Raw genomic sequence first — 22589 nt, forward strand, 5'->3', positions numbered from 1 at the left:
CCATATTTACTCCAAAATCATGTCAGTTATCTCCTTCTTTGTACCTGTATACTTGTATTAAATCTGTATAATGTACTTCCAAGCTTCTTCACTTGCTGTATCCCATTCCACACCATCAAAAGATGACCAATTTGTCTTTCCAGAATCCAGGTGGAACACCAAGACCCAGAATCATTCCAGCTACTTTCATAATTATGATAAATTCAGAGAATTTGTTTTCATATCTAATGTCAGCACATGAATCATAATGGTCATGTCTGTACCTCTGAGCCAGAAGGTCAGATTTTAGTCCCACCCACCCCAAAGGTACATTATAAAATGAATGAATATTATAGCACAAATAAGGTGATCTTGAATAATTAAAACTCCTTTACAATAGCATGGATCTTACTGCCAAGGATGCATAGATAAGAGCCCTGAAGAAATTAATAGCCGTAACATATTGTTATATATAGGCCCTTATACAATAACCCAAAACATATCATCTGCTCTTCTCTACAAATCTTCTCAAAACTCGCTCTACTCTTTACGTTTGTCCACTTTTAGACTCTTGTTTTGGTCAAGTAACATTTTTTAATTCCCCACTTTACACTTCATAAAAACATATTTATCTTGTATTCCATCCAATTCATTTTTGAAGGATTTTCACCATTAATGTTTTCTCTCTCAAATGGTTATAAAAGACCTCATGGCACTATTTATAGAGCAACAGACGAGTTTTTTCCACTGTTCTGGATAATATTTATCTCTTAAACAATCAGATTATCCAGTCATTATCATATTGTTATTTTATAGGAGCTTGCTGTCAGCAAACTGACTACATTTTTGTACAAAAACAGTGATTACACTTCCGAAGGACTTAATGTGTTGTAACACATTTTAGTATAACTTCAAATAATGAAAGGCTGTCTTTGCTAAGTTTCTTGTTCATTTAATTTGGACCTGGTTCCTTGTTATCTCTCAGAATGTTGCCTTTTTAGAGTTCACTGCACTTATATTTAACATTGCATGAATCTTTTCTATTCTTATATTGAATTGAATATTTTATAAGCATTATTTCAATTTGATTCCCAACTCTCACATTAGTTATTTTCCATGCTTTATTTCCAAGAATTGAATCAAATAATACATCTTCACTTGGAGTAGAAAGTATGGGGCTGACAAAGGGTTAAGATGGTAGAGGTTTATGCTTACATGTCTCTCACTATTTTCATCTGCATAGGAAAGTCACCAACTGACAGAAAGAGGTTAACTTAAATCATGAAAGTTACAATGAAGTTCCAGTGACTGTGGGCCTTTTAAAATTTATTAATAGGGGATGTTTTTTCATGGAATCCCTACAGTGTGGAAACAGGTCACTAGGCCCAACAAGTCCACACCAACCCTCTGAAGTGTATCCCACCCAGACTCATTCCCCTACCCTACAACCCTACATTTTCTGTGATTAATGCACCTAACCTACACATTCCTGAACACAGTGGACAACTTAGCAAGGCCAATTCACCTAACCTGCACATCTTTGCACTGTGACAGGAAAACAGAGAACTCAAAGGAAACCCTTGCAAATACCGGGAGAATGTGTATAAGCTCCACATAGACAGTTGCCCAAGGCTGGAATCGAACTGGGTCCTTGATGGTCTAGGGCAACAGTGCTAACCACTGAGCCACCATGTGCCCTTTATCACTCAAAGGGTAGCATTAGTTGCCCATCCCTACTTTTACTAGAGTTGGTTGTGTTGAACTGCTGCCTTGAATATTTGCAGTGCAGGTGGTATAGATCTACCAATATCTTCTCTGTTATAAAATGAATTGCAGATTTTTGATGTTGACAATAAAGAAACCACAACAGTTTCATGCAGGATGGTGTGTAACTTGGAGGGGAATGTGGTGTGGTAGTGCTACCATGTGTCTGCTGCCCTTGTACTTCTAGATGGAAGAGTTCAGGAGTTTGGAAAGTCTGTCGAGGCAAGTTATTGCAATGCTTGATCTAACATGTTACAATGTCTACTACTGTGCACTGTATGGAGAAGGAAGTGAATATACGTGTAAAAAATGGATGAATTTTATTCCAGTCTTTCCTGCCATCCAATATTCTGCCGATTTTTTCCCACAGTTTTTAAAACTGATTAAGACCCTGAAGCTAAGACTTTTCAATCTCAGTAATATGAACCATGATTTGTACTATTCCCCTACTCTGTTCTTAACTCTCTTAACATGAAGGTATCTTCAATTTCTAGCAATATCATGGAACCCCTTTATTAATAGTTATTCTTTTTCCCTTTCTTCTCATTATTCTTAATAAGTAGGATTAGGTTCACAGTTCTGATTAAATGCAAAGAATGACATCACTAATTATAATTACTAGTTATTAATACTTATTAATGTACAGTATTATTTTGAATACTTTAGAAATTAATATACGTAGCACTTAATTCTGATTCAAAGTTTTTGGTTTGTTATTAATTAGAGTGACAGGCAGAAAGCTTCACCATTGTTTCCTACCAATTTTCATCAACAATAATTTTTCAGATGGTGGATAGGTTTTAAAAAATCCTCTAGCATTTTACTAAAATACAGCTTCATCCATTTTCTTTCAAAAATTAAGTCCAGAGGAGCATGAGTCATTTTTGATCTCACTGTGTGTTATATGTGCTGTAAGTCCCATGCTGTGGTCATTAATGCAATGTGCAGGCCTTCATGGATCTACTTCACAACAGAAGTAAAAACTACAGTCTGATTTTGTTTAAAAGCACATTTGGGACAGCTTCAGGTAACATTTGAGGAACAAATTATTTATATTGCAACAAATATCAATTTTCCATTCCGAGCTAGGTATGGAAGAAGGACATAGTGCACTGACACTCATAATTATAGGGTAATAGAGATGTACAGCATGGAAACAGACCCTTCGGTTCAACTTGTCCATGCCAACCAGACAACCCAAGCCAATCTAGTCCCACTCGCCAGCACCCAGCCCCATATCCCTCCAAACCCTTCGTGTTCATATACCCATCCAGATGCCTTTTAAATGTTGCAATTCTACCAGCCTCCACCACTTCCTGTGGCAGTACATTACATACACATACCACCCTCTGCATGAAAATATTGGCCCTTAGGTCCCTTTTATATCTTTCCCCTCTCACAAGAAACCTATGCCCTCTAGTTCTTGACTCCCTCCATCCCAGGGAAAAAAACTTTGTCTCTTTGTCCTATCCATGCCCTTATGATTTTATAAACCCCCAAGATCATCCCTCAGCCTCCAACGCTTCAAGAAAAACAGCCCCAGCCTGTTCAGCCTCCCCCTATAGCTCAAATTCTCCAACCTTGGCAACAACTTTGTAAATCTTTTTTGAACGCATCCAAGTTTCACAACATCCTTCCGTTAGGAAGGAAACTAGAATTGCATGCAATATTCCAAAAGTGACCTAACCAATGTCCTGTGCAGCCGCAACATGACCTCCCAACTTCTGTACTCAATACTCTGACCAATAAAGGAAGGCATATCAAACACCTTCGTCACTATCCTATCTACCTGCGACTCTACTGTCCAGGAGCTATGAACCTGCACTCCAAGGTGTCATGGTTCAGTAACACTCCCTAGGACTTTACCATTTAGTGTATAAGTCCTGCTAAGATTTGCTTTCCTAAAATGTAGCACCTCGCATTTATCTGAATTAAACTCCATCTGCTAGTCCTCAGCCCATTGGCCCATCTGATTAGGATTCTGTTGTAATCTGAAGTAACCTTCTTCGCTGTCCACTACACTTAGTGTCATCTGCAAACCTACTAACTATATTTCTTATGTTCACATCCAAATCATTTATATACATGACAAAAAGCAGTGGGCCCAGCACCGATCCTTGTGGCACTCCACTGGTCACAGGTCTCCAGTCTGACAAACAACCCTCCACCACCACCATCTGTCTTTTAGCTTTGAGCCAGTTCTTCATCCAAATATCCCGTATTCCATGAGATCTAACCTTACTAACCAGTCTCCCATGGGGAACCTTGACGAATGCCTTTCTGAAGTCCATGTAGATCATGTCTACTGCTCTGCCCTTATCCATCCTCTTTGTTACTTCCTCAAAAAACTCAATCAAGTTTGTGAGACATGACTTCCCACGCACAAAGTCATGCTGACTGTCCCTAATCAGTCCTTGCCTTTCCTAATAAATGTACATCCTGTCCGTTAGGATTCCCTCCAACAACTTGCCCACCACCAATATCAGGATCACTGGTCTATAGTTCCCTGGCTTGTCCTTACCGCCCTTCTTAAACAGTGGCACCATGTCAGTCAACCTCCAGTCTTCCAGCACCTCACCTATGACTATCGATCATACAAATATCTCAGCAAAAGGTCTAGCAATCAATTCCTTAGCTTCCCACAGAGTTCTAGGGTACACCTGATCAGGTTCTGGAGATTTATCCACCTTTATGCATTTCAAGACATCCAGCACTTGCTCCTCTGTAATATGGACATTTTTCAAGATATTACCATCTATTTCTCAACATTCTATATCTTCCATGTCCTTTCCCACAGTAAACACTGGTGCAAAACACTCATTTAGTATCGCCATCTCCTGCAGCTCCACACAAAGGCTGCCTTGCTGATCTTTGAGGGGCCCTATTCTCTCCCAAGTTACCCGTTTGACCTTAATATATTTGTAAAAACCCTTTGAATTCTTCTTTATTTGCCAAAGCTATCTCATGTCCCCATTTTGCTCTCCTGATTTCCCTCTTAAGTATACTCCTACTTCCTTTATACTCTTCTAAGGACTCACTCGATCTATCCTGTCTATACCTGTCATATGCTTCCTTCTTTTTCTGAACCAAACCCTCAATTTCTTTAGTCGTCCAGCATTCTCTATGCCTACCACCTTCCCTTTCACCCTGACAGGAATATACTTTTTCTGGACTCTCGTCATCTCATTTCTGAAGGCTTCCCATTTTCCAGGCGTCCCTTTACCTGCAAACATCTACCCCCAATCAGCTTTTGAAAGTTCTGGCTTAATACCATCAAAATAAGCCTTCCTCCAATTTATAATTTCAACTTTTAGATCTGGTCTATCCTTTTCCATCACTATTTTAAACCTAATAGAAATATAGTCACTGGCCTCAAAGTGCTCCCCTACTGACACCTCAGTCACCTCCTCTGCCTTATTTCCCAAGAGTATGTCAAGTTTTGGACCTTCTCTATTAGGTACATCCACATACAGAATCAGAAAATTTTCTTGTACATGCTTAACAAATTCCTCAACATCTAAACGCTTAACACTATGTCAGTCCCGGTCTATGCTTGGAAAGTTAAAATCCCATATTATAACCACCCTATTGTTCTTACAGATAACTGAGATCTCAGAGTCACAGAGATGTACAGCATGAAAACAGACCCTTCGGTCCAACCTGTCCATGCCGACCAGATATCCCTACCTAATATTGGGGCAGCACAATAGCTGAGTGGTTAGCACTGCTACCTCACAGCACCAGGGTCCCAGGTTCAATTCCAGCCTCGGGTGACTGTCTATGTGGAGTTTACACATTCTCCCAGTGTCTGCGTGGGTTTCCTCCGGATGCTCCGGTTTCCTCCCACAGTGCAAAGATGTGCAGGTCAGGTGAATTGGCCATGCTAAATTGCCCATAGTGTTAGGTGCATTAGACAGAGGGGAATGGTTCTGGGTGGGTTACTCTTCGGAGGGTCGGTGTGGACTTGTTGGGCCTAAGGGCCCATTTCCACACCGTAGGGAATCTAATCTAATCTCGTCCCACCTGCCAGCACCCGGCCCATATCCCTCCAAACCCTTCCTATTTATATACACATCCAAAAGCCTTTTAAATGTTGGAATTGTACTAGCCTCCACCACTTCCTCTGGCAGCTCATTCCATGTATGTACCACCCTCTGTGTGAAAAGGTTGCCCCTTAGGTCTTTTTTATATATTTCCACTCTCATCCTAAACATAAGCCCTCCAGTTCTGGACTCCCCCACCCCAGGGAAAAGACTTGTCTATTTATCCTATCCATGTCCATCATGGCTGTGTAAACCTCTAAGGTCATGCCTCTACCTCCGACGCTCCAGGGAAAACAGCCCCAGCCTGTTCAGCCTCTCCCTATAGCTCAAATTCTCCAACCATGGCAACATCCTTGGAAATCTTTTCTGAACCCTTGCAAGTTTCACAACATCTTTCCAATAGGAAGGAGACCAGAACTGCATGCAATATTCCAACAGCGGCCTAACCCATGTACTGTACAGCCGCAACATGACCTCCTAACTCCTGTACTCAGTACTCTGACCAATAAAAGAAAGCATACTAAATGCCTTCTTCACTATCCTATCTACCTGTGACTCCACTTTCAAGGAGCTATGAACCTGCACACACCAAGGTCTCTTTGTTCAGCAACACTCCCCAAGAACTTACCATTAAGTGTATAAGTCCTGATAAGATTTGCTTTCCCAAAATGCAGCACCTTGCATTTATTTGAATTAAACTCCATCTGCTACTTCTCAGCCCATTGGTCCATCCGGTCAAGATCCTGTTCTGCGCTGTATTGTTCTATGTTCTATGTAACCTGAGGTAACCTTCTTCGCTGTCCACTACACCTCCAATTTTGGTGTCATCTGCAAACTTACTAACTGTACCTCTTATTCTCAAATCCAAATCATTTATGTAAAAGACAAAAAATAGAGGACCCAGCACCGATCCTTGTGGCACAATTCTGGTCACAGGCCTCCAGTCTGAAAAACAACCCTCCACCACCACCCTCTGTCTTCTACCTTTGAGCCAGTTGTGCATCCAAATGGCTAGTTCTCCCTGTATTCCATGAGATCTAACCTTGCGAACCAGTCTCCCACGGGGAACCTTGTCGAATGCCTTACTGAAATCCATATAGATCACATCCACTGCTCTGCCCTCAATGTACTTTGTTACTTCTTCAAAACAAAACTCAATCAAATTTGTGAAACATGATTTCCCACGCACAAAGCCATGTTGACTATCCCTAATCAGTCCTTGCCCTTCCAAGTACATGTGCATCCTGCCCCTCAGGATTCCCTCCAACAACTTGCCCACCACCGAAGTCAGGCTCACTGGTCTATAGGCATGCCCTTACCACCAATTTTAAACAGTGGCACCACATTAGCCAACCTCCAGTCTTCTGGCACATTACCTCTGACTGTCAGTGATACACATATCTCAGCAAGAAGCCCAGCAATCACTTCTCTAGCTTCCCACAGACTTCTCGGGTACACCTGATCAGATCCTGGGGATTTATCCAGTTTTGTGTGTTTCAAGACATCCAGCACTTCCTCCTCTGTAATATGGACATTTTGCAAGGTGCCATCATCTATTTCCCTACATTCTATATCTTCCATGTCCTTTTCCACAGTAAACACTGATGCAAAATACACATTTAGTATCTCCACCATCTCCTGCAGCCCCACACAAAAGCTGCCTTACTGATCTTTGAGGGACCCTATTCTCTCCCTAGTTATCCTTTTGTCCTTAATGTATTTGTAAAAACTCTTTGGATTCTCCATAATTCTATTTGCCAAAGCTATCTCACGTCCCCTTCTTGCCCTCCCAGTTTCTATCTTATGTATCCTCCTATTGCCTTTATAATCTAAGGATTCACTCCATTACATAGGCTTCCTTCTTTTTCTGAACCAAACCCTCAATTTTTTTAGTCATCCAGCATTCCCTATACCTACCAGCCATTCCTTTCACCTTAACAGGAATATACTTTCTCTGGATTCACGTTATTTTATTCCTAAAGGCTTCCCATTTTCCAGCTGCCCCTTTACCTGTGAATATCTGTGCCCAATCAGCTTTCGAAAGTTCTTGCCTAATACTGTCAAAATTGGCCTTTCTCCAATTTAGAACTTCAACTTTTAGATCTCCTTACAAATTTGTTTCTTAATTTTCCACTGACAATTAGGGGGTCTATAATACAATTACAATAAGGTGATCGTCCCTTTCTTATTTCTCAGTTCCACCCAAATAAATTTCCTGAATGTATTTCCAGGAATATCCTCCCGCAGTATAGCTGTAATGCTATTAAAGCCTACTGCACCTGGTATTCCCAGGCGGTCACATCCACATACTAACCAAGCCTGAATCTGCTTAGCTTCAGAGATCAGAGAAGATCAAGCATTTTCAGAAAAGGCTGACTTGGGCCACATACATATTCCTCCATTTTTCATTCAAAAACTACATAATGTCTGATGTACTAAATTGCATCTGTTATGTATCGGTTCATCTGACAGCTAATTGTGTCTCTACTATCTTTCACCATCCTTATTACAATTTGCAAAGTCTTCCAATTTGACAGAATGCGTGTATCATTCATTCATACATTAAATGAAAGCAACTCTCCAACAGAATCCCAAACGAACTCCATCAACCACAATTTTTCAGTCTGAAAAACCTCCTTTTATTCTGACTTTTCGCTGTTCACTACCTCTCTATTCTTGCCATAACCACCTTAATTCGACATAAAATAATTTTTGGCAGAAATCAGTTACTTTTTTTTAAAAAAGTCAAACAAATCAACTTTCTTCAAAGAAGTTCATAAAAATTGAGAATCACATTAATTTTAGTATTCTTTGCTGAGTGGCTATGATTATCTCACCCTTCACTAAGTAAGGTAAAATCAATCCGGGTTATAGATTCTAGCAGATTTTCACTCAAAGGCAAATGTAACACCTTATCTAATAAAATGTTATAAACTGGGCATAAGATAATACATAAAAGTAGCACACAGGGAAAACTGAATGGAAAATTACTATGTTGGGGGTTGGGTGAGGGAAACTAACCTTTTCATTTTTGTTTCGTACCTGTCCTAGTTGAAAGGCCAAAATGAACGTTCAGTGCATTGGAATCGCAGCATTGTAACACCCTGACTTATAAAACTATGATTATAAAGCTAGTGTGTTTTAATAGAAAGTATAAATCCACTACACACACAGCCTCAAAGCTAGAAAACCCAATGTAGGTTAATTAGTCAATAACCATACTTGAAGTGAGATTAGCCGATCTATAAAAAGGCAAAACATCAATACATACTTAACATTTTTGAAAATAATCTGTTTCCATGGCCTCTTTCTTTATCTGTATTAACAACAATTTATAAAGTGTCCAGGCCAAGTTTAATCTTGCTACGTCATTCTCAACTGCGGGGAAGATAATCTGTGGAGCACATGGGCTTTCAACAATAAATACTAAATGTCTGTAAAAATAAAAATTATGGGATTTGCACACGAAAAATATTCGCAAGCTTTTACTTACGAACGGTTGCTCTGCTCTTCCATATGTTAACAGCTGGGAGAAAGTTACTAGAAATCTTACAGTCAAGTATCAAACAGCACATGTCCGCTAACATCTAAAGTGTAAACAAATTTAAGAATGCCAACCATAGTCATGGTAACTAGCAACTAATCACAGATGGTTACCCTTGTATATTAATTAGCTTCAAAAATCAGGACACTAACTTTATTCTCATTGGTTAAAAGGTGTTAAAGCAATCTCATCGGTTACTCTCACCGAGATGTATATTTCATGCAAACTAAAAAAATACACGCGGCAGCGAGTTTTAGAGAACATACATATCAGGTACTGGTCCTAGATAAAGATGCTGAACTGCACCTTCTCTGTGAATCATTGTTGAGTTTCCTTCAAATTTCGACACTCCTTCTACCCCATTATACGAAAGAGTGACTGCGTTCACCGAGCAGCAGTTTGCAATCGGCAGGATTTGTTGAAGTTCCCAGTCGACGCTTTGCTATCGTCTCCTCCCTGCTCCGAATGGCGCTGCTTTCCTCTGTTGTTCTGATATAATTCCGTGCTTTGGCGAACCCGCAACTGCTTCATTCAAGACCTTCCAGCAGAAACAGAAAACGACTCTGTCTGCCATCTGGCAAATTCCGCGACATTTAGGCAGAGCGTCAGAGAGAAGCAGTGTGTGAACGAAAGAGTAACAAGACAGGGAACAGCAAGACAAAGGGTGTGGAAAAGTGAGAGAAAAACATGCTGACAGGTAGAAAAATAGCCGACTTGAAGGAGACTGAGGTGGTGACAGAGAAAGTGAGAAACAGGGGGCAAAAACGAGAGGTAGAAGGCAAAAGTGGAAAAAAAAGAGAAAAATAGTCAGGGGAGATAAACAGGCAAGAGGCCCAGATTGAGAGACAAGGAATAGTAATAACGTGTAGATGGAGAACACATGAAAGAAAGTCTAACATTTCATAACCCTTTGAATGACAAAGTGTTTCCTGATTTCACTCCCCAAAAGCCTATAATTTAATTGAACACTTTGACCAGTTATTCTTCTCCACTAAGGGAAGATGTTATGCTTTCTCACTTTAAATACTTCAATTTTATAACCGCTTGATTTTTAAATTTAGAGAATTCAATATGAGCTTATTCAATTTGTCCTTTTTTTTAAACTCTGAGCCCTGTGATCTTCCCTTGTGTAAGGAATATCCTTAAGATTTGGAGATGCCGGTGTTAGACTGGGATGTACAAAGTTAAAAATCACACAACACCAGATTATAGTCCAACAGATTTAATTGGAAGCACTAGCTTTCGGAGCACTGCTTCTTTGTCAGGTGGTTGTGATGACTGCTGTTGATAATCTTTTACACAGGAATCCTGTTCCTCCACAGTTTGAAAGTTTTTATCATTAAGAAAGATACATCAATGAATTTTCAAAATGCAAATGACCTCAGACTTCTGCCTCAGAACACTTTATCCCCAGGGCATCAATGTGGACTTCACCAGTTTCATTTCCCCTTCCCCCACCTCACTCCAGTTCCAAACTTCCAGCTCAGCACTGTCCCCATGACTTGTCCTACCTGCCTATCTCCTTTTCCACCTATCCACTCCACTCTCCTCTCTGACCTATCACCTCCATTCCCACCCCCATTCACCTTTGTACTCTATGCTACTTTCTCCCCACCCCCACCCTCCTCTTATTTATCTCTCCACCCTGCAGGCACTCTGCCTCTATTCCTGAAACGTCAATTTTCCTGCTGCTCGGATGCTGCCTGAATTGCTGTGCTTTTCCAGCAACACTCTAATCTAGAATCTGGTTTCCAGCATCTGCAGTCCTTGTTTTTATCTATATCTGCCATAGTTTTGCTTGATCCGTTCACTAATTTGCCCTTGCATGGTTGCATGGCAGACTACTTGAAGGCCAGAGTAATTCTAAAATGATTCCAACAATCTGCATTTGTGTGTTTGTTTTATTCCTCAGAGATATGCAGAGATGATATACTAGTTTGTATGTTTGTAACAGATGTTTCACTTAATGCTTGAAAATGTCTGCTGAAATGCTGACAGCAACTTGACTCTTTTTGGTCAATTTTATTTCCAGTCACCACATCCAAGCTTAACCAATCAGTCACAGTGTAGAGATAAATCAACAGACATATAATTAAACCAGAAAAATCCAACGTTATTGCTTTTCCCACTTGTAAAACAAAAGACTTTATTTTAATTAAGTGGCCCTAACAAAAAAACATATATATTAAATCATTCTTTTAGATTCAATTTGCCCATTTTCTCTGTGCATAGAATTTATCTTTAAGATATGGAAGTGAGTTTTGATATATTGGTATCAAGAATTCAAAATTCCCTGAATAACGGAAAGCTTACAGTGGATTGGAAAAATGCTTATATAACACGATTATTCAAAAAAGGAGGGTGGTAAACTATAGGAAACTATAGACCAGTTCGGGTAATGTCAGTTATTAGGAAATTGTTAGAATCCATTATTAAGAAAGTAACAACAAGACATTTGAAATCACATGGAGTTAGGGTAATTTATTAGCTTGGAGAGAGGATTAGCTTTCCAACAGGAAGCAGAAAGTTGGGATAAATGAGTCTTTTTCTTGTTGGTAAGTTGTAACTAGCAGGTTCCACAGGGTTCGGTCCTCAAGTCATAATTATTAACAATCTATGTTTATGCCTTGGATGCAGGGATAGAAGGTACTATAACCAAATTTACAGATTAATATTAAAATAGTTGGGAAAGTAAGTTGCAAAGAAGAAATGACTGAGGTGTCAGTGGGGGTGCACTTTGGGGCCAGCGACCATAATTCTATTAGATTTAAAATAATGATGGAAAAGGATAGACCAGACCTAAACGTTGAAGTTCTAAATTGGAGAAAGGCCAATTTTGACAGTATTAGGCAAGAACTTTTGAAAAAGCGGTTCGGGCATACGTCGATTCTCCTGTTCCTTGGATGCTGCCTGACCTGCTGCGCTTTTCCAGCAACACATTTTCAGCTCTGATCTCCAGCATCTGCAGTCCTCACTTTCTCCAAGAACTTTTGAAAGTTGATTGGGCACAGATATTCGCAGGTAAAGGGACAGCTGGAAAATGGGAAGCCTTCAGAAATGAGATAATGAGAATCCAAAGAAAGTATATTCCTGTTAGGGTGAAAGGAAAGGCTGGTAGGTATAGGGGATGTTGGATGACTAAAGAAATTGAGGGTTTGGTTAAGAAAAAGAAGGTAGCATATATCAGGTATAGACAGGATAGATCGAGTGAATCCTTAGAAGAGTATAAAGGAAGTAGGAGTATACTTAAGAGGGAAATCAGAAGGGCAAAACGGAGACATGAGATAGCTTTGGCAGATAGAATTAAGGAGAATCCAAAGAGTTTTTACAAATACATTAAGGACAAAAGGGTAACTAGGCAGAGAATAGGGCCCTTCAGAGATCAGCAAGGTGGCCTTTGTGTGGAGCTACAGAAAATGGGGGAGATACTAAATGAGTATTTTGCATCAGTACTTACTGTGGAAAAGGACATGGAAGATATAGACTGTAGGGAAATAGATGGTGACATCTTGCAAAATGTCCATATTACAGAGGAGGAAGTGTTAGATGTCTTGAAACACATAAAAGTGGATAAATCCCCAGGACCTGATCAGGTGTACCCTAGAACTCTAAGGGAAGCTAGAGAAGTGATTGCTGGGCTTCTTGCCGAGATATTTGTATCATCGGTAGTCACACTTGAGGTGCCGGAAGACTAGAGGTTGGCTAACGTGGTGTCACTGTTTAAGAAGGGTGGTAAGGACAAGCCAGGGAACTATAGACCAGTGAGCCTGATGTCGGTGGTGGGCAAGTTGTTGGAGGGAATCCTGAGGGACAGGATGTACATGTATTTGGAAAGGCAAGGACTGATTAGGGATAGTCAACATGAGGTTTTGTGCGTGGGAAGTCATGTCTCACAAACTTGATTGAGTTTTTTGAGGAAGTAACAAAGAAGATTGATGAGGGCAGAGCGGTAGATGTGATCTATATGGACTTCAGTAAGGCATACAACAAGGTTCCCCATGGGAGACAGATTAGCAAGGTTAGATCTCACGGAATACAGGGAGAACTAACCATTTGGATACAGAACTGGCTCAAAGCTAGAAGACAGAGAGAGGTGGTGGAGGGTTGTTTTTCAGACTGGAGGCCTGTGACCAATGGTGTGCCACAAGGATCGGTGCTGCGTCCTTTAATTTTTGTCATTTACGTAAATTATTTGGATGTGAGCATAAGTGTACAGTTAGTAAGTTTGCACATGACACCAAAATTGAAGGTGTAGTGGACAGTGAAGAAGGTTACCTCAGATTACAACAGGATCTTGACCAGATGGGCCAATGGACTGAGAAGTGGTAGATGGAGTTTAATTCAGATAAATGTGAGGTGCTGCATTTTGGGAAAGGAAATCTTAGCAGGACTTGTACACTTAATGGTAAGTTCATAGGGAGTGTTGCTGAACAAAGAGACTTTGGAGTGCAGGTTCATAGCTCCTTGAAAGTGGAGTCACAGGTAGATAGGATAGTGAAGAAGGTGTTTGGTAGGCTTTCCTTTATTGGTCAGAGTAGTGAGTACAGGAGTTGGGAGGTCATGTTGCAGCTGTACAGAACATGGTTTCCCGTCTCCTTTCCATTGGAAAGATGTTGTGAAACTTGCAAGGGTTCAGAAAAGATTTGCAAGTATGTTGCCAGGGTTGGATGATTTGAGCTATAAGAAGAGGCTGAATAGGCTGGGGCTATTTTCCCTGGAGCGTTGGAGGCTGAGGGGTGACCTTATAGAGGTTTACAAAATTATGAGAGGCATGGATAGTGTAAATCAGCAAAGTCTTTTCCCTGGGGTCGGGGAGTCAAGACCTAGAGAGCATAGGTTTAGGGTGAGAGGGGAAAGATATAAAAAAGACCTACAGGGCAACGTTTTCACGCAGAGGGTGGTATGTGTATGGAATGAGCTGCCAGAGGAAGTGGTGGAGGCTGGTACAATTGCAACATTTAAGAGGCATTTCGATGGGTATATGAATAGGAAGGATTTGGAGGGATATGGGCTGGGTGCTGGCAGGTGGGACTAGATTGGGTTGGGATATCTGGTCGGTGTGGATGGGTTGGACCGAAGGGTCTGTTTCCATGCTGTACATCTCTATGACTCTAAATGAAAAATTGATGAATGGACATGGATAGGTTAGGTGAGTTGGCCAAAGTCTGACAGATTGAGTTTAATGTGGGTAAGTGTGAAATTATGGTCAGCAGCATAGTAAGGCAGTTTATCTAAAAGGAGAGAAACTTCAGAATACCTGGAGTATTGTGTACGTTTTTGGTCTCTCCACTTGAGGAAGGATATGGTTGAATCGAAAGTTGTTCAGAGGAGTTTCACAGATTGATGCCAGAAATGAAGGACTTGTTTTGTGAAGAGAGATTGAGCAGTTTAGGCATAAACTGTTCAGAATTTTGATGAATTTAAAGAGGTCTAATTGAGGTATATAAGATATTAAAGGGGATTGACAAAATAGATCTGGAGCAATCCGGAACAAGAGGTCATGGTTTTAAGATAAGGGGCAGCAGATTTAACTGATGAGGAGGAATTGCTTCTTTGAAAGGATCATGGATTTGTGAAATTCACTACCTCAGAGTACGGTGGATATCAGTACACTGAGTAATTTTAAAGGAGGAGATAGACAGATTTGTCATTAATAATGGATTGAAGGGTTATGAAGAGTGTTCAGGAAAGTGGAGTTGAGGTCAAAATGAAATCAGCCATGATAGCACTAAATGGTGGAGCAGGTTCAAAGGTCTGAATTGTCTACTGCGGCTCCCAGTTTGTATGTTTTTTTTAGATTAGATTAGGTTCCCTACAGTGTGGAAACAGGCCCTTCGGCCCAACAAGTCCACACCGACCCTTCAAAGAGCAACTCACCCAGACCCATTCCCCAACATTTACCCCTGCACCTAACACTACAGGCAATTTACCATGGCCAATTCACCTAAGCTGCAAATTTTTGGACTGTGGGAGGAAACCGGAGCACCTGGCGAAAACGGGGAGAATGTGCAAACTCCAAACAGACAGTTGCTTGAGGCAGGAATTGAACCCGGGTCTCTGGCGCTGTGAGGCAGCAGTGCTAACCACTGTGCTGCCCACGGTGGATTTATTTCCCACTGTAGTATGTGAGGACCAAGATCAGAAGTTAACACTCCAGTGCATTACTGAGGAAGTACTTCTAGTAATCTAGAAATCAAACTAATATTCTGGGAACTGGAGTTGAAATCCCACCATGGCAGATGGTGAAGGTTAAATTCACTAAAAATCTGAAATGAAAAGCTAGCCTAGTGGTAGCTGTGTAGTTGTTGGTGATTTCTGTAAGATTTATGAATTGAAATTGTGGCTTTGAGTTATGAATTCAAAGAGGCAAATGATCAATGTCACAGTTGCTTATTGGAAAAGGAAATGAATAGTCAGTCACTGGTCTTGATATATCCTGGTCTGAAATCAGAGTCTTGTGTTCTATTTTGTGTTGTCACCCACCAGATAATTGTCAGTACAAAGCAACTACAGAACAACCTTATCTGAATGTCAATTATCCGAACAAGATCTCAAGGTCCCGAAAACAAACGTTATCTAAACAATCAGTTGGCCGCACAAAATACTCCCTGCCCATTTCATTCGGATAAGTGAGATTGTTCTGCATTTGATCAGTTTTAGGTCTGAAAGACATGATGCAAGTTTGCAACGGTTATTTGTTGACTGTTTGGTGCAAAGTCAATCTCTAATTTGAAATAGTGATTCTCCAGCTTGCTTGATGAGTAAGCTTTAGCATTTCTTTGTTGTTTTGCAATTTTTATTCTACTTTTGGTCTGAAATTCCCCCTTGGATAACATTAATGGTTTTGGAGTTGTCAGTGGCAATGCAAAAGTTACAAGCAATTCTAAGTTCAGCCAGTGTTTTTCCAATCAAACAGTTTAGAGTGGATCACTGTGTAATGAACATGATATAAATATTGATCAAATGTTCTCCTGTCTGACATTATAACTCTCAGACTGTCCTTTATCACCCTCTTGAATACCTGATGCCACCATTCAATTGTAGGTTAAAAGAATAAAAGAGAAGTACTGCACAGGAACAGGCCCTTCGTCCTCCAAGCCTGTGCCGATCATCAGGCCCTAACTAAATTTTAAAAAAACCTTCTGCACTTATTCAGTCCATATCCCTCTTCTCTCTCCCTATTCATGTAACCACACAGATGCCTCTTAAATGCATGCTTCCACCACCTCTTCTGGCAGTGTGTTCCAGATTCCTAACATTCTGTATGAGAAAAACTTCCCTTGTACATCTCCCTTAAACTTTGCTCCTCTCAACTTGAACTTGTGCCTCCTTGTAATTGAAACTTCAACCCTGGGAAAAAGCCTCTGACTATCCATCCTATCTATGCATCATAATTTTGTAAACCTCTATCAGATCTCCTCACAGCTGTCATCTTTCCAGTAAAAACAATCCCAGATTTTTTAACCTTTCCTCATAGCCAATAACCTGAAGACCTCCTGGTGAACCTTCTCTGCACTCTCTCCAAAGCTTCCACATCCTGGTAGTGTGGTGACCAAACTGTATACAATACTCCAAGAGCGGCCTAACAGACGTTTTATATAGCTACAGCATAATTTTCCGACTCTTGTATTCCACGCCCTGGCTGATGAAGGCAAGCATGCCATATGCCTTCTTAATCACCTTGGCCATCTGTGTTGCCACATTTAGGGAACTGTGGACCTGCACACCCAGATCCATCTGAATATTAATGTTCATAAAGGTTGTATCATGTCACATTGTGGTGAATTTGTGTGGCTTGCTGGAACTTTCTAAACTGACTGGAAACAAACTATGAGTCATTGTCTGTAGTGATAGATTGTAGAAAACTACATTTTGTAAATAATTTGTTCAGAATACTAATGACTGTAGTGGTCATTGTCAGATTTGTTATAGAAGTTTCCTGCCATTTGCTATGTTGATCATGAATGACAAGCAAAAATCCTAGTGGCTGCTTGCACTTTACTGAAAGTGTCTTGAGTCATTGCTGTGTTTCTGTTGGGCCTGGGAGACTGCCACACATTTTGTTAATTTTACAAGCTGTACACAAGGACTACAACCCTACTTCTGGTCTAGAAGTTCTAGATTAAAATTCCACCTGGCCCAATATTTATCATAACATGCCTGAGCAGGTTGGTTAAAAATATCAGTGGTAGAACATTTAGCCAAAGACTGAGGTCTCTGCTCTTACAATATGTAGATTGGGGCTGTTGTGGTGGTATGCCGGTCAGAAATTGCAGGCTCAATCCATCTGCCTTGGATGTGTGTCATAACATGTTTGACAAGATTGAGTAACATAATTGGAAACTACAAAGTTTCAAATAAAATGTTTTTTTTTAAATATGGCAATCTATTAGTAGCCACCAAACTACATAACAAGGTAGTTGCTTTATTTTAGCAACACCCAGCTGTCCTTTCCAGATCAGTAACATGTTGCTGCAGTTCTTTGAGGAGAACCACTTGAGTCTGCATGCATTACAGTTGTCAACAAACAATGCAAGCTCATTGAATACTCCATAACATACTGTTGAAGAAAACTCGAGACTCAAACCTTGAGAACTGATTAGTTTATTACATGATATATCATGGGGATTTCACCATTGTAACTGTGGCTCGGTATTAATCTGTAGTACATCAGGATACTACAGGATTATATAGAGAAAGCAGATAGGAGTTGATCATTAATTACACAGTTTGGTATGCTTACAGTTGGTACTAAATTAGATTAGTCATTAAGAGCTGAAAATGTGTTGCTGGAAAAGTGCAGGTCAGGCAGCATCCAAGGAGCAGGAAATGAGGAAAGTGTGTCAAGCAGGCTAAGAGAAAAGGTAGGAAGGAGGGACTTGGGGAAGGGGCATTGGAAATGCAATAGGTGGAAGGAGGTTAAGGTGAGGGTGATAGGCCGGAGTAGGGGTGGGGGCGGAGAGGTCAGGAAGGTGGTGCTAAGTTAGAGGATTGGGACAGAGACAAGGTGGGGGGGGGGAGGGGACATGAGGAAACTGGAGAAATGTGAGTTCATCCCTTGTGGTTGGAGGGTTCCTAGGCAGAAGATGAGGCACTTTTCCTCCAGCTGTCGTGTTGCTATGGTCTGGCGATGGAGGAGTCCAAGGACCTGCATGTCCTTGGTGGAGTGGGAGGGGGAGTTGAAGTGTTGGGCTACGGGATGGTTGGTCTGGGTGTCCCAGAGGTGTTCTCTGAAACGTTCCACAAGTAGACGGCCTGTCTCCCCAATATAGAGGAGGCCACATCGGGTGCAGTAAATGATGTGTGTGGAGGTGCAGGTGAATTTGTGGTGGATATGGAAGTATCCCTTGGGGCCTTGAAGGGAAGTAAGGGGGGTGGGGGAGGGGAGGAGAAAAAGGTGTGGGCGCAAGTTTTGTATGTCTTGCGGTTGCAGGGGAAGGTGCTGGGAGTGGAGGTTGGGGGGGGGGGGGGTTGTGGATCTGACAAGGGAGTAACTGAGGGAGTGGTCTTTTCAGAATGCTGATAGGGGATGGAAATATATCCCTGGTGGTGGGGTCCGTTTGGAGGTGGCAGAAATGATGACGGATGATACAATGTATATGGAGGTTGGTGGGGTGGTAGGTGAGGACCAGTGGGGTTCTGTCCTGGTGGCGATTGGAGAGGTGGGGCTCAAGGGCGGAGGAGCAGGAAGTGGAGGAGATGCGGTGAAGAGCATCATCGATCACGTCTGGGGGGACATTGTGGTCTTCGAAAGGAGGCCGCCATCTGGGTTGTTCGGTATTGGAACTGATCTTCCTAGGAACAGATGCGGTAGAGACGAAGGAATTGGGAATATGGGATGGCACTTTTACAGGGGGCAGGGTGGGAGGAGGTGTAGTCTAGGAAGCTGTGGGAGTCGGTCGGTTTATAGTAAATGTCAGTGTTGATTCAGTCGCCTGAGATAGAAATGGAGGGGTCTAGGAAGGGGAGGGAGGAGTCTGAGACAGTCCAGGTAAATTTGAGGTCGGGGTGGAATGTGTTGGTAAAGTGGATGAACTGTTTAACCTCCTTGTGGGAACACGAGGCAGCGCCAATACAGTCATTGATGTAGTGGAGGAAAGGTGGGGGGTGGTGCCAGTGTAGCTGCGGAAGATGGACTGTTCCACATATCCTACGAAGAGGCAAGCATAGCTGGGGCCCATGCGGGTGCCCATGGCTACTCCTTTGGTTTGGTTTAGTCATTAAGGTAAACTAAAAGTACTATTATGCATTCCACAAGTGGACAGAACAAGTGGTATCACCATTTGTTCTAGTTACGCAGATTGCTAACACTAAGCAGAGATGTCCCTAATTAGCTGAATGACCGTGAAGTGGCAATAACTCGTGAAGGAAGTGGGACTAATTGACAAGTCTATGTCAGCTTGACTGAATCTACAGCCTGCACTGATCATTCATCAAAGGGAAGAAACACTATCTTGACACCTTAGGAAGATAAGGCTTACCTTTCACATTACCTCACAGTAAGGAATGCACAGCCAAAGTTCTGGGGACACAAAATGGTTTCTCAGCCGGAATAGGAAAATGGCTTCCAGGCAAACCATGTTAACTTTTCCCCAGCACATACATTGTTGTTCTTTTTGCAAATCCACTCAATTTTTAGATCCTGATTTTCTTTCTGCAGTCTATCACCGATTTCTGTCTTCAACTCCTTTCCCACGTTTTGTGGTCACCTATGAAAACTTTGTGATTACACAGTCTTCAATGTTATTTGCTGCTTTGTTATTACAAACTTGCCAAATGATCAACATTCTCCTCTCATAGTATAAATATTGTTTCCCCTTTACATGGGCATTTCTTCAGTATTACCCCAAGAACAAGATAAAAAGCTTGTACAGAATGGGTCTTTTTTTCAGCAATAATCAAGTTCTCCACTACAAAATAATTATCAAAACGGACATTGCAATTGCTAACAGAAACAAAATTGTTGGAAAAACTCAGGAGGACTGGCAGCAGCTATGCAGAGAAAGCAGTTAATATTTCCAGTCCAGCAAACATTCTTCAGAACTAATTGCAGCTAGAAGAGATTAGCATATGTGCTAAAAATGGAGTAAACCATAGGTGGAGAAGGAGCAGACAGTAAGAGCAAGAGTCAGAGCAAAACAACAGTTGGGCAGACGAAGGAATAGGTGAAGGTAAACCTGGGAGAATCAGTAGCTGCTAAATGGGGACCTTTAGTGGCTGACATTGCATTGCTTCTACAAACAACCCAATAAAGAGGCCGGATGTGTCAGAGTTGGGATAAGGACATTGGAGGAGGTGCTCAAGCCCTAAAATTATTGAACTTGATATTGAGGCCTGAAGGCTTCAAAGTCCCCAAGTAGTAAATGAGATGCTACTCTTCCAGCTTGTGCTGAGCCTCACTGGAGTACAGCAGCAAACATAAGACAGAGTTGCTTGTAATGGGAACATGGTGGTGTGTTTAAATGATGGGCAACAGGAACCTCAGGTTTTGCAAAGTGGTCACCCAGTCTGCGTTTCATCTCCCCCACATTGAGAGCAGTGAATACAGGGAAAGTGAAGCCAGGTATGAGAGCTGGTAATGCCCAGATCTCCTTTTCAGGTGAGAAGGGTTGATATTAAGAGCAGAAGTGATGTCCAAAGGCCTAAGTATTTTCATTGTCACAAGGTAATAGTCTTGTGCAGACTGCTGGAGTGGCAGAGGAAATCCATGGAATTTATCAGGGTGGACAAAGTCAGGGCAGACAAGGGAGGTTTGCCGGAGAGTCCAACAAATTCAGTTGTAACTCTGACTGCAGTTGTAAAACTGAAACATAAATCTCTGTATGGAAAAACAAATAAGATATCTGAGAATTCCTGACCAGAGGGGAAAAAAAAACTTACCTCTTTTGAGAAAGGAGGAGTTGTCAGTAGTTAAGTTTTAGGAGCCATCCAAACTCTCTTCCTGGATAAAGAAATGACTTTTCTCAGATTCACATGAATGCATAAGGTTTTAAATGAATATTATTGGCAGTAAGCATCTACCCATAATGTATCAGATGTCACATGTCCCTAGAGTGTTGTATGAAAGGGTGTGCTTATAGTTGTTTTTTATTCAGTCATGGGGCCAGTGTTTATTGCCCATCCTTAGTTGCACTTGAGCAGTTAGTGAGGTGTACTGGAGGCAGTTCCAAATTTTGACCCAATGACACAAAGTAATCCATTTCCAAGTCAGGATGGTGACTGGTTTGGAGATGAATTTGGTCCCATGTACTCTTTGCCCTTGTCCTTCTACATGGTAGAGGATGTGGCTTTGGAAAGTGACATCTCAGGATATTTGGCAGACGTTTGCATGGTATCATGTATTTTATACACTGTTATTGAGCATCAGCAGTGAAGTGATCGATTGTGGATGCAGTTGCATTCAATCAAATGGCTGCTTTGCCTTAGATGGTGTCAAGGTTCTTGACTGTTACAGGAGCTGCACTCATTCAGCAAAGTGGAGTGTATTCCATCACACTCCTAATTTGTGCCTTACTGATGGTGGGCAGACTGTGCAGAATTAAGGTAATTTACTCGCTACAGTATTCCTAATCTCTGACCTGCTTTTGTAGTATGGTATTTATATGGCATATGCAATTGAATTTCTGGTTAATGGTAACCCCCAGGATATTGACTGGGAGAAATTCAGTAATGATAATGCTATTGATTTTCAAGAGTGATGGTTAGATTGTTGGTGATAGTCATTGGCTGGCATTTCAAAGGTATGAATATTACATGCCACTTTATAGCCCAAACCTGTCTATCGTCGAGGTCGTGCTGCAATTGAGATGGACTGCTTCAGTATCTGAGGAGTCATGAATGATGTTGAACATGTTTGCTGATGATTTTGCAATCTCCACTTCTGACTTTTATAATGGAGGGAAGATCATTGATGAAATAGTTTAAGATCGTTGAACTGAAGACACTACTTTGAGGGATTCCTGCTAAGGTGACTCGACGATGGTTGCAGTTGTTGGAGGTCAATGGGTCAGCGGAGAGATTTACCAGATTCCAATTTGCTCCAATTTGGCTACAGCTCCTTAATGTCACACTTGGTCAAATGCAGCCTTGATGTCACTCACCTCTCTTCTCAAATTCGACTCTCTTGTCCATATTTGAGCTAAGGTTGTAATGAGGTCAGGAGTTGAGGGGCTGTGGATCAGTGAGCAGGTTATTGCTAAGCAGATGTTCTCTACCACAATGATACCACGTGGGGCTAAAACCCCTAAAAGCCAACATGC

The 22589-nt window shown here is 41.4% G+C and overlaps 1 protein-coding gene across 5 annotated transcripts in view; it reads right to left on the reverse strand.

Annotated features, from left to right (window-relative positions):
* Window positions 1–9987, reverse strand: part of dlg3 (discs, large homolog 3 (Drosophila)) — a 534760-nt gene extending 524773 nt beyond the window's left edge. For 2 of the 5 annotated variants that reach the window (XM_072595179.1, XM_072595178.1), the window contains exon 1: window positions 9637–9987. In XM_072595179.1, the coding sequence (XP_072451280.1) occupies window positions 9637–9652 (16 nt within the window). In that variant the 5' untranslated portion in view covers window positions 9653–9987. Of the gene's footprint in view, window positions 1–9596 lie in introns of all 5 variants that reach the window. The other 3 variants (XM_072595175.1, XM_072595174.1, XM_072595176.1) reach the window with 3 other exon arrangements.
* Between the last annotated feature and the right edge of the window lie 12602 nt (window positions 9988–22589).

The sequence above is a fragment of the Chiloscyllium punctatum genome, chromosome 25 (genome assembly GCF_047496795.1).
Source record: "Chiloscyllium punctatum isolate Juve2018m chromosome 25, sChiPun1.3, whole genome shotgun sequence".
NCBI lineage: Eukaryota > Metazoa > Chordata > Chondrichthyes > Orectolobiformes > Hemiscylliidae > Chiloscyllium > Chiloscyllium punctatum.